We start from the raw sequence: 13,012 nt of genomic DNA on the forward strand, positions 1-13,012 counted from the left end.
TATTATTATTATTATTATATGTGTTCCTCTTTGTCATACTGAAAGCAGACAAGAAGAGAACTAGAAACAATACTGGGAAACGAGTGAGAAAACATTCCAGTGGCGGGAACGTTTTTCCAAACCAAGAAACATCACGAAGAACAGACTCCAGCCTCGTTTGGTTCTGGAAAACGATTTAGTTACAAGCGCCTGTCAAAGAGATAAAATGTAAGAACAGCAATCTCGGAAGCGAGGGTTTGTGTGTATGCGGAGAGAGAAAGGTGTCACAATTACGTCCCCAGGCCAATGTTTCACAGTTTGGGGAATGTACGGCGGTACGGAGGAGAGAATAGCATTTGTATATCCCGGCGAAAACCAAGTTGTATGTTGTTTTCCTATTTTAAAAAAACAAAACAAAACAAAATGTACAGCATTCAAGACGGGGTCGGCTTCGGAATTAATAATAAAATCTCCACAACGTATTTTGTCACCACAGGAAAAAAAAGGTATGCGTTTAGGGCGGAAAAAGTAGCAATATACAGCCGAACGGACGAGGAGGTTGTTATGTGCCGAGTGGCGTCGTCCGGCCTGAACGTCTCGACGGAAACGAGTAAGCAAACGCCATCTCTCGTTTGTTTCGAGATGCTCAGGCCGGGCGACGCCTGAAAAATAATGAACATTGAGAAGGAAAATAATCTGTTAAAAAAATTATAAAATTACCCCAACGAGTTGTATGCAGTGATTTTGACATAAGTACACCAGAATGCTCTACCGATGCGCCGTTTTTGCAGGGAAAAGGTTACTCTATTTACACAGGGGGGAAATGAGCGCTTTCTCTCTCTCTCTTGGTTTCCTTATTAGGTTCAGGTTCTCTTTACAAATAAAGATGTTGCTCAGTAATATGTCCTCTTTAAAAAAACAAAACAAACAAAAACAAAACACCTCTTTACATATTTTTCAGTCCTCCCCCAATCCTGGCGGTTTGCATAGAAAGGAGTCTTTGCACAACCCGACTGGGGAAAACACAATAATATTTCCAAGTTCCAGAAATAACGCCATCTCTGGACAACCCAGGACCGTCTTCGGGGGCACGGCGCATGGAGAAGGGCCTCCCCAGCTCTCACTCACACTCACACCCCGACTTTGGCCCCGGGTTCAGTCATCACTGTCCGAAAGGGTCTCATACTGGGCCGAGAGGAGCGGGGCTGGCTCCCGCTCCCAAATCCGGTTCGGCTGGTGGGGGGGCACCTGTCCGGGTGCCGACGGGGTGCAGGCGATGGACGTCGGAGGGGTGCTGCTCAGCATGCGCATCGTCAGGGGGTTGTACGGGAACTGGGTGGATCCTGTTAGGGTTTGGGAAAGAGAAAGAGAGACACGGGTGAAAACATCTCCCTCGGCCCACAGGGTCCCAGAACAGAAAGGCTGGGGTGCCACCAAGAACCCTGGGCTCCATGTCTGATCTCTGATCTAGTCTAGAACCCTGGACTTCCCAAAATTCAAAGGACAGGATCTGATATCCAGGCTTGGAGGACACAGCCAAGAACTCTGGACTCCCAAGTTTGGAGGTGACAGTCAAAGATACTGGACTCCATGTTTGAAAGATAACTGATTTTCATACTTGGAAGGACCTAGTCAAGAACCCTGGACTCCCAAATCTGGAGGGCAAAAACTCTGATCTCCAGGCTTGGAGGACACAGTCAAGAACTCTAGACTCCCAAGTTTGGAGGTGACAGTCAAAGATACTGGACTCTATGTTTGAAAGATAACTGATTTTCAGACTTGGAGGACCTAGTCAAGAACCCTGGACTCCCAAATCTGGAGGGCAAAAACTCTGATCTCCAGGCTTGGAGGACAGTCAAGGACACTGGACTCCCAAGTTCAAAGGACAGGATCTCTGACTTCCAGGCTTGGAGGACACAGCCAAAAGCTCTGGACTCCCAAGTTTGGTGGAGACAGTCAAAGACACTGGACTCCATGTTTGAATGCTAACTGATCTTCAGACTTGGAAGACCTAGTGAAGGACCCTGGACTCCCAAATCTGGAGGGCAAAAATTCTGTCTGGAGGGCAAAAACTCTGATCTCCAGGCTTGGAGGACACAGCCAAGAACTCTGGACTTCCAAGTTTGGAGGAGACAGTGAAAGACACTGGACTCCATGTTTGTAAGATAACTGATCTTCAGACTTGGAAGACCTAGTCAAGAACCCTGGACTCTCAAATCTGGAGGGCAAAAGCTCTGATATCCAGGCTTAGAGGACACTGTCAAGGACACTGTCAAGGACACTTGCCGATTCCCCCACCTGGAAGTCAAGTTCGAAGGACAGCATTTCAGAATTCCAGGCTTGGAGGACACAGTCAAGAACTCTGGACTTCCAAGTTTGGAGGAGACAGTAAAAGACACTGGACTCCAAGGTCTTGAGAACAAGAACTCATTTTCAGGTTTGGAGGGCACAGTCAAGGACACCGGATTTCCAAATCTGGAGGACAGGATCTTTGATAGGCTTGGAGAACATAGTCTAGAATCCTGGACTTCCAAGTTCGAAGAACAGGATCTCTGATCTACAGCCTTTGAGAACACAGTCCGGAATCCTAATCTCCCAAGTCTGGGGAACAAGAACTACGATCTACACATGTGAGGGACACAATTTAGAACCCTGGACTCTCAAATATGGAGGAGACAGTGAAAGACACTGGACTCCATTTTTGAAAGATAACTAATCTTCAGATTTGGACGACATAGTCAAGAATCCTGGAATCCCAAGTCTGGAGAACAAGAATGCTGGTCTACAGGCTTGGAGGATACACTCAAGAACTCTGGATTCCCAAATCTGGAGGATAAGAACTCTGATATCCAGACTTGGGGGACACAGTCGAGAACCCTGGATTCCCAAATTCAAAGGACAAGAACTCTGAATTCGAGGTTTGGAGGACACAGGAAGGGCGAGGACTCCGGTCTACAGACTTGGAGGACACTGTCAAGAACTCTAGGCTCCAAGTTTGAAGGACAGGATCTCTGATCTCCAGGCTTGGAGGATACAGTCAAGAACCTACAACAAGCATTCTGAGGGATGATTGTTGAAAGTGTGGACATAGTGGTTGGACTGGAGTAGATATGTCCAAATGGAAGAGCATTCCCACCCCGGCGCTTCCAAGACTGAATCTGGTCTTGGATTCAGATCCCTGATGCCAGAGAGAACTCGAAACCTGCAGGATCCCTGAACAGAGCTGTCCCTGGACTTGCAGGCCCGGGACATGGGGCGAGCGGGTGGAGGGAGGCGTATCGGCGCGACGGAGCAAATGGTGGGGAAGAACCTGCTTTCAAGTTGCTCTCCCCGCTGGCCGCCTGGCTCGGCTGACCTGTGGAAGAGGGCCGGTCCTCCCAGGACCACACCGGGGTCTGCCGGTGGTAGTCGCCCTCCGAGTGCACCGAGGAGACTGATGAGGGACGTTCCGCCCCTAGGTAGCCCTGCCCCGGTAGAGGGGACTTGGACTTCCGGCTGCCCGACTTGCCCATCAGCTTCGACTTGCCGACTCCCCCACCTGGAAGGGAAGGCAGAAAGAAAGAAAGAAAGAAAGAAAGAAAGAAAGAAAGAAAGAAAGAAAGAAAGAAAGAAATAGTCAGTAGGAACTTGGCATCGCCCTCCTCTTGCTGGAATCATCAGGAGGAGATTGGACCTAGTCTTCCAGAAGTTTCTCATCATCTTGAGAAAGGTACCTATTCGATCAACAACTGAAGGAAGTTAAAGAAGGAAGTTAATTTGGGAGAAAGAGGAAGAAGCAAGTTTGGGAGAGGGAAGGAAGGAGTGAATTTGGGAGGAGAAGAAAGGAGAGAATGGAAGCAAGTTTGGGAAAGGGAAGGAAGGAGGTTACTTTGGGAGAAGGAGTAGAAAGAAGGAAAGAAGGAGGTATGGGAGAGGGAGAAAGAAAGGTTAATTTGGGAGAAGGAACTGAAGGAAATAAGGAAGGAAGGAAGGAAGGAAGGAAGTTTGAAAAAGGGAGAAAGAAGGAAGGAGGTTAAGGAGTAGAAGAAGGAAGGAGGTTTGGGAGAGGGTGAAAGAAAGAAAGACAAGACAGACAGGCAGAAGGTGAAGAAGTAGAAGAAGGAAGAAAAGAAGAAGGTTTGGGAGAAAAGAAGGAAGGAGGAAAGGAAGAAAGAAAGTTAATTTGGGAGGAGTAGAAGAAGGAATTAAGGAAGGAGGTTTGGGAGAGAGAGAAAGGAAGAAAGAAAGAAGGTTAAGAAGGAGTAGAAGAAAGAATGAAGAAAGGAAATTTGGGAGAGGAAGGAAGGAGGTTAAGGAGTAGAAGAAGGAATGAAGAAAGGGGGGTTAGGAGAGGGAGAAAGGAAGGAAGGACGGAAGGAGGTTAAGGAGAAGTAGAAAAGGAATGCAGAAAGGAGGTTTGGGAGAGTAAAAGCAAGAGAGAAAGACAGACAGAAGGTTAAGAAATACAAAAAGGAAGGAAAGAAGGTCGTTTGGGAGAGAGAAAGGAAGGGAGGGAGGGAGGGAGGGAGGGAGGGAGGGAGGGAAGGAAGGAAGGAAGGAAGGAAGGAAGGAAGGAAGGAAGGAAGGAAGGAAGGAAGGAAGGAAAGGAGGTTTTGGAGAGGGAGAAATAAAGATTAACTGAGGAGGAGTAGGGAAGGAAGGAAGGAAGGAAGGAAGGAAGGAAGGAAGGAAGGAAGGAAGGAATCTAATTTGGGAGGAGTAGAAGAAGGAATTGAGAGGAGGTTTGGGAGAGGAAAAAAGGAAGGAAGGAAGAAGGTTATGAAGGAGTAGAAGAAAGAAAGAAGTTTGGAAGAGGGAGAAAAAAGGTTGATTTGGGAGGAGAAGAAATGGAAAGAAAGAAAGAAGTTAGGGAGAGGGGAAAGGATCCCGGATGCCAGGAAGAACTCAAAGAAATAATAATAAAAAAGAAGCCAGAAACAACTCAAAGGCACAGACAATTCTGGGGATCCCGAGAGGCGTCACATATTCCTTCCCACCAAGTAAAAACACCCTTCATTGCTTGACCTAAGTTACGATATGACTTGAAGGCCCACAACAACAACATTGGGGGTCCCAGGGCAGCCCTTCTTCCCCTCTTCCATTTGCTCCTCCATTTCAATCCCATTTCAAATGCCCACTTACCCGGGTTGGGCGAAGGGTTGGCGTCCTCCCTGCGGGTCTCACCGCCGCTCGCCGGGTTGGCACCCCCTGGCAGGAGCCCCAAGGGCTGGGCCATAGCCAGGCCGTGGTCCTCCCCTTTCTCGTCAAAGTTGCCCATCAGGGCTTTGCGGATGATGTCCTCCAGTCCCAGGTTGCTGGCCGGGTCGGCAAAGGAATGGCCTCGGGCGCTGACCGGTCCTGGGAGGGCAAAGTGGGAAAGGGGGGGGTGGCCCTCGAGGAAGGGCCGGGCGGTAAACAGTAAGTGGGTGGATCGAGACAGGAAGAGGAGGAGAGAGAGGAAAACGGTGAACTGGTCAATGAGCGAACACCTTTCACCTGGTCAAGCACACAGGATCCCCAAATTTATTACTGTTCCTAGAAATCCCCTTTGGGGAGATAAAGCGGGGTGTAAATAAATATAATAATAATAATAATAATAATAATAATAATAATATCACACAGTCCTAGACACTTGGGAAGTGTTCAACTTGTGATTTTGTGATACTAAATCCAACATATAGATCTCGCTTGCTGTGACATACTGTGTTTTGTGTCAGTAAAATAATAATAATAATAATAATAATAATAATAATAATAAATCACACAGTTCTGGACTCTTGGGAAGTGTTCGACTGGTGATTTTGTGATACGAAATCCAACATATAGATCTCATTTGCTGTGACATACTGTGTTTTTGTGGCAGTAAAATAATAATAATAATAATAATAATAATACATCACACAGTCCTAGACGCTTGGAAGTATTCGACTTGTGATTTTGTGATATGAAATCCAACATATAGATCTCGTTTGCTGTGACATACTGTGTTTTTGTGGCAGTAAAATAATAATAATAATAATAATAATAATAATAATAAATCACACAGTCCTAAAACTCTTGGGAAGTGTTCGACTGGTGATTTTGTGATACGAAACCCAGCATATAGATCTCGTTTGCTGTGACATACTGTGTTTTTGTGTCAATAATAATAATAATAATAATAATAATGCCGTCTCTCAACCAGGGCCTCTGGGGATGTATATGACGCAACCCAAGATCACAAGGATCAGGGCCACTCGCTTTAAGGTGATCCCAAAACGACTCTTACCTGAAGTCGTGACGGCAGGCAAGTTAAATATTTCTGTCCCTGGCTGAGCAGCAGCTGTGAAAGGAAAAAAGGAACATAACATAAATAGGCATCAAGGAATCCATTCCCAACGAGAGGGACATTGAAATGGGCATGAGCTGCATTCCCTCGTTCTTTAAAAAAAGTCAGACAAATGGGGGGGGGGAGCCTAATTAAATTAAGTTTAGTTTGGGAGAAGAAGGAAGGAAGGAAAGGAAAAGGAAGAAAAAATAGTTTGGGAAAAGGAGAAGAAAGGAAGGATGGGAAGAAGGAGAAGTTTGGGAGAAGGAGAAGAATGGAAGGAGGGGAATTTGGGAGAAGACTGCAAGGCGATTAATTTGGGAGATGAAAAAGAAGAAAGGAAGGAGGAAAGTTTGGAAGAAGAATGGAAGGAGAAGAAAGGAAGGAGGTGAGTTTGGGAGAAGAAAAACAGAAAGAGATTTATTTGGGAGAAGAAAAAGGAAGAAGAAAGGACGTTAGTTTGGGTGAAGGAAAAGAAAGGAAGGAGGTGAGTTTGGGAAAAAGAGAAGAAAGGAAGAAGATTAATTTGGAAGAAGAAAAAGAAGGAAGGAGGTGTGTTTGGGAGAAGAATGGAAGGAGATTAATTTGAGAGAAGAAAGGAAGTTAGTTTGGGAGAAAGAAAAGAAAGGAAGAGTTTGAGAAAAGGAAAAGAATGGAAGGAGATTAATTTGGGAGAAGAAAGGAAGGAGAAGAATGACAGGAAGTGAGTTTGGGAGAAGGAAGGAAGGAGAAGAAGAAGTGAGTTTGAGAAAAGGAGAAGAATGGAAGGAAATTGATTTAGGAGAAGAAAGAAAGGAGAAGAAAGGATGTTAGTTTGGGTGAAGAAGAAAGGAAAGAGGTGAGTTTGTGGAAAGGAAAAGAAAGGAAGATTAATTTGGAAGAAGAAAAAGAAGAGGGAAAGGAGGTGTGTTTGGGAGAAGAATGGAAGGAGATTAATTTGGGAGAAGAAAGGAAGGAAGTTAGTTTAGGAGAATAAAAAGGAAAGAAGGAAGTTTGAGAAAAAGAGAAGAAAGGAATGAAGTGAGTTTGGGAGAAGAAAAAGAAAGGAAGGAAGAGTTTGAGAAAAGGAGAAGAATGGAAGGAAGTGAGTTTGGAAGAAGAAAAGGAGAAGAAAGGAAGAAAGTAAGTTTGGGAGAAGGAAAAGGAAGGGAGTTTGAGAAAAGGAGAAGAATGGAAGGAGATTAATTTGGGAGAAGAAAGGAAGGAGAAGAAAGGAAAGAAGATAAGTTTTGGAGAAGGAAAAGAAATGACGGAGGTGACTTTGGGAAAAGGAGAAGGAAGGAAGCTTAATGTGAGATATGGAAGGAAGGAGTTTAGATTAGGAATGGGAGGAAGGAAGGGAGAGAGGGAAGAAGGAAGGAGAAAAAAGGTAAAGAAGCTGGGCTTACTCATGTCCGAGTCGCCTCCGCCGCAGGAGTTCAGCTTCCGAAAGATCTCCTGCTTCTTGGACTTGACCATGGCCGAGGTGCTCTCCAGCTTCGTGAAGAAGGAAGGCAGGTAGCTCATGCTTCCCGGGGAACGAGAGTCCGTCCTTCCGAGAAAACAGAGTTGGGGGAAGATATTAAGCACAGACCACAAGGGAGAACCCTCTGTCTCACTTCAGTTTACTCAAATGCAAACGTCCTGTCCTTAACATAGAAGTAAGCTGCTCGAATCTCCCTGTATTTGAGGAGGAGACCCTTAGGTGCTCAACAGGGACCTGATCCAGGGACCAGTTGTATTTTTGTTGCCTTTTCCCAAATACTACCACCTTGATAATAGATTGAGGGTTGAGGGAACGATAAGTAGCTAGGTTATTATTGTTTATTATATATTATTTATTTATTTATTTATTTATAATTACTATTATTATATATTTATATATTATTTGATGATTTTTACGACACACCCAATGAGGAACTGCCATTTATAATGAAATTTTGGAAGTTTTGTTAAGAGTTCTGAAATTTTCACCACCAGAACTTTAGCAACACTGTAGAAGCAAAACACCATAAGAGCCAACTCTTTGATCTTGACTTTCAGAAGAATCTGACCCTTGCCGCAAAGGCAACTTGTTCCCCTACCACATCATTAATTCTGGAAAAGCCAACCTTTGGATCTTGACTTTCAGAAGAATCTGACCCTTGCCGCAAAGGCAACTTGTTCCCCTACCACGTCCTTAATTCCATAAGAGCCAACTTTTGGATCTTGACTTTCAGAAGAATCTGACCCTTGCGGAAAGGCCAACATGTTCCTCTACCACGTCATTAATTCCGCAGGAGCGCCCCCTAGTTTTCACCACCAGAACTTTAGTTTCGTAAGTACTTTAGAACCATTTAGAACCATGGATTCCACATGCCTAATAATTATAATATCATATTACTAGCATTATATTGTATTAAATTATAATATTATAAATATTATAAATATTATATTTGTGACGATGTGTACATTTTATTCCTTTGGTTATGTGTAATTTAAACAGTAGCTTATGGATGGTAAGTATGGAGGATTATGTTTTGTTGGAGATGGTGGCTTGGCATTAGCTGGGTTGCCATAGCAACAGGGGCGGAGCCAACTGCCTCTTCAAGGGGCAGCTGTTTTGAAAGTCAGTCAGTAAGCCGGTGAGCTACTGGGAAGACTGAGTCTCTGGGTGGAGATTCAGGGAATTAATTGGTGACCAATGGGGTTACAGAAAAGGACCCGGTAGTGATAAAACTACAAGGGGTTATTGATTCTGAGTTAAGAATCAAGGTTTGGCTGGGAGCCAGTTCTGTTAATAAGCCTTTTAGCTTATTTGTTTTATTAGGACAGTTGTCCAGAAGTTACATCTGCTTATAGAAACCTCTTGAAGTCTGTGCCTGAGATTACTCATGAAACCTTACTAATGTAACCAATCAAGATTTGTGCCTCTTGTGAAGAAACAGTTAAACATGTTATACTCCTGTTAAAATAAACATGTTACTGTTTTCCTCAAGCCTTGCCTGATGCAGTTTCTCTCAAGGCAAACAGCCTGCATAAGAAGTAAAGTCAAGCCAGGGACAGTAAATGCTACGCTATCAAATGAATAAAGCCTTCTGTAATTAATAGTCCCTTTATAAAATAGCTCCTAAACTGATATTGATCGTTGCCCGGCTTTTCTCACAGATTAGGTGGCAGTAAGCTTTAACCACACTCCTTCACAATATTAATTATATTAATTATATTATATTAATTATATATTATATTATATTATATCATATCATATTATGTTATATTTATATTATATGGTTTTTATGCACAAGGGGCGTGGCTTTCACCGGCCAGGACCAGTCCCCAGGTGCCACTGAGAAAGACAATTATGAACAATGGAAACACACAGAGATGTACCTCTGCTCTGAAGGCTCGGATCGCTGGGACAGCAACAGAAGGTTGTCCTGCTTCTCGTGGGTGGTGGGGGCCTGTGGTGGGGAAATGGGCTCGTACGACTCGGAGGAGACGTGGCTTCTTTCAGGAGATTTCCCTAGCCTACAAAGATGAAAATACGGGGTAAGGCAACTATAGCTCCCACTACTCAGGAGACACCAATGGCGCTCCCTCCAGTGACATTGTAGGTTGCAGCGAGTGCCGGGAACATATCCAATGCCCTCCATCGACACCAGACTGCACACCACCCAAGTCAAGGCTTTCATTCAGGGACAATTTCATCCTAGATCTTATGTGTTTGCTCCACCACAGACACCCCAGTGTTTCTGACTCTCCATTGGTGTGGAATTTGCATAAAACATCCACTGCCTCTCCCTCAACCCTTTCCTATTCTTTTCTATGGCACACAGCAAATAGAGGCATTGATCAGCAACTGAACATACTAGATTTATAGGAGATGAAGGACCTGGGATGTATAGTTCACCTGCAGTCTAAGAGCACTCTCGACACCACCAATGATGGACCTGGAACAAACTTGGCACACAGAACCCCCATGACCCACAAAAAATACTGGAAGTCTTTGGAGGGTGTTGTAGTTCACCTACATCCAGAGTGCACTATGAACCCAAACAAAAATGGATCTGGACCAAACTTGGCATGCATACCCGATATGCACAAATTTGAATACTGGTGGGGTTTGAAGGAAATTGGCCTGGATATTTTGGAGTTGTAGGGACTGGGATTTGTAGTTCACCTGCACTCTGAACTCCATCAAAGATGGAATGGGACCAAATTGACACACAGAACTCCCATGATTAGCAAAAATAACGGAGATCTTTGGGGAAAATTCACATTGATTTTGGGGGAGTTGTAGTTCACCTACATCCAGAGAGCACTGTGAACCCAAACACCGATGGATCTGGACCATACTTGGCACACAGACCTATAATGCCAAAATTTTATCACTGGAGGGGTTTCGGGGGGGAACTAACCTTCCTTTCTGGGAGTTCTAGTTCACTCACAACAAAGGAAACTGACTAACGCAACCTACTGGAGGGGTTTGAGGGGACTGGCTCACCATAGTGGGAGATGTAGTTTACCTTGCAGCCAGAAAGCACACCAAACCCTACTGATAACTCACTCAACAAGACAAATGTTAACCACTGATGGGAGTTTTTCAGGGTTAACCTGGCATGATGTGAGTTGTAGTTCACCCACAACCTCATGCATTTTGTAAAATAATAATAATAAAAATAACCCGGGAAATGCTGGATAACAAAATTAGTACATATAGTAATAGTCAATGTTTACATGTTTGTTTGTATGTATGTCTGTTGGTGTGTATGTTTCCAAACAACTTCCTATTGGCTCCCAGAGACAACTGCAAACCCCATCAACTATGGATCAGGACCAAAGTTGGGACACAAACCCCCATGACCCAGTATACAACCTAGTGAGGTTTGGAAGAGGATGATATACGAATGATGGGATTTGCAGTACCTTCACCCTCATCCAGAGACTACTGATAATCCCATCAGCTATAGATCTGGACCAAACCTGGGACACACACCTCCCTCTCATGACCCACTTTACAACCTAGTGAGGTTTGGAAGAGGATGAAATACGAATGATGGGATTTGCAGTACCTTCACCCTCATCCAGAGACTACTGATAATCCCATCAGCTATAGATCTGGACCAAACCTGGGACACAGACCTCCCTCTCATGACCCACTTTACAATCTGTTGAAGTTTGGGAAAGGACGGAATACGAATGATGGGATTTGCAGTACCTTCACCCTCATCCAGGAACCACTTCAAACCTCATCAGCCATGGATCTGCACCAATTTGTAATGGGTCCATTGATAACACCCCGAAACAATGCCTTTTTTGAATAACCCGGGTATTGCCGGGAAGGGACCCAAGTTAGTATGGTAGATCTCACTCAGATGGGTGCCTTACCTTCCCCTGCTTTTATCGGAGAGGTTTTCGGGGGAGACCCTGGACGCCGGCCGCTGGTGCGGGGGGGCTGACTGGGCCTGGGCTTCAGGGCTGTAGCGGCTGGGGGGCTTTGTCCGGCCGGAGGGGGGCGCCGAGGACGGGGCCGAGGACTGGAATGTGCTGCCCGGGGTCTGCAGGGCTGCCTGGCTGGAGGCTTGGTTGCGTGCAAAGTCCTGCGTGATGATTTGCTGCGAAGAGAAAGGAGAAACCCAGGGGGAGTCAGGCATTGGCCGCAGCAGCAACAGCAGAGGAGACGTCCCCAACCGACCACTATATTCCCTCTCTGTGATCAGATCATTTTATTTCAGAATAATATTCCTTGGTTCTCAGATCAAAGCCACTGGGCTGTCTGTGGAAGGGCTGCTTGCAAATGTGGACATGTACATGTCAATCAAGAGCATAATCTGATTCCAGCAGAAAAGACAACCTGTTCCCCCACCACGTCATTAATTCCGTAAGAGTCAACTTTTGGATCTTGGCTTTCATAATAATCTCACACTTGCGTCAAAGGCAACTTGTTCCCCTACCACGTCCTTAATTCCCTAAGAGCCGGCTTTTGGATCTTGACTTTCAGAAGAATCTGACCGTTGCAGCAAAGGCAGCTTGTTCGCCTACCACATCCTTAATTCCCTAAGAGCCGACTTTTGGATCTTGGCTTTCATAATAATCTCACCCTTGCGGCAAAGGCAACTTGTTCCCCTACCACGTCCTTAATTCCATAAGAGCCGGCTTTTGGATCTTGACTTTCAGAATAATCTCACCGTTGCGGCAAAGGCAGCTTGTTCGCCTACCACGTCCTTAATTCCCTAAGAGCCGACTTTTGGATCTTGGCTTTCATAATAATCTCACCCTTGCGGCAAAGGCAACTTGTTCCCCTACCACGTCCTTAATTCCATAAGAGCCGGCTTTTGGATCTTGACTTTCAGAAGAATCTGACCGTTGTGGCAAAGGCAGCTTGTTCGCCTACCACGTCCTTAATTCCCTAAGAGCCGACTTTTGGATCTTGGCTTTCATAATAATCTCACCCTTGCGGCAAAGGCAACTTGTTCCCCTACCACGTCCTTAATTCCATAAGAGCCGGCTTTTGGATCTTGGCTTTCATAATAATCTGAACCTTGCGGCAAAGGCAACTTGTTTCCCTACCACGTCATTAATTCCATAAGAGCCGACTTTTGGATGTTGACTTTCAGAATAATCTGACCGTTGCGGCAAAGGCAGCTTGTTCACCTACCACGTCCTTAATTCCCTAAGAGCCGACTTTTGGATCTTGGCTTTCATAATAATCTCACCCTTGCGGCAAAGGCAACTTGTTCCTCTACCACGTCCTTAATTCCATAAGAGCCGACTTTTGGATGTTGACTT

The 13,012-nt window shown here is 45.0% G+C and overlaps 1 protein-coding gene across 7 annotated transcripts in view; it reads right to left on the minus strand.

Moving 5' to 3' along the window:
* Positions 1–156: 156 nt before the first annotated feature.
* The window catches only part of NCOR1 (nuclear receptor corepressor 1), a 110,253-nt gene continuing 97,397 nt past the window's right edge, over positions 157–13,012 (minus strand). For 5 of the 7 annotated variants that reach the window (XM_067472113.1, XM_067472110.1, XM_067472112.1 and 2 more), the window contains 7 exons: positions 11,612–11,838; positions 9,614–9,751; positions 7,654–7,796; positions 6,227–6,280; positions 5,101–5,316; positions 3,290–3,517; positions 157–1,322 (listed from right to left, as the gene is read on the minus strand). In XM_067472113.1, coding sequence (XP_067328214.1) covers positions 1,135–1,322; positions 3,290–3,517; positions 5,101–5,316; positions 6,227–6,280; positions 7,654–7,796; positions 9,614–9,751; positions 11,612–11,838 — 1,194 coding nt within the window. In that variant the 3' untranslated portion in view covers positions 157–1,134. The remainder of the gene's footprint in view (positions 1,323–3,289; positions 3,518–5,100; positions 5,317–6,226; positions 6,281–7,653; positions 7,797–9,613; positions 9,752–11,611; positions 11,839–13,012) is intronic. The other 2 variants (XM_067472115.1, XM_067472111.1) reach the window with 1 other exon arrangement.

This window comes from Anolis sagrei, chromosome 11, assembly GCF_037176765.1.
Source record: "Anolis sagrei isolate rAnoSag1 chromosome 11, rAnoSag1.mat, whole genome shotgun sequence".
NCBI lineage: Eukaryota > Metazoa > Chordata > Lepidosauria > Squamata > Dactyloidae > Anolis > Anolis sagrei.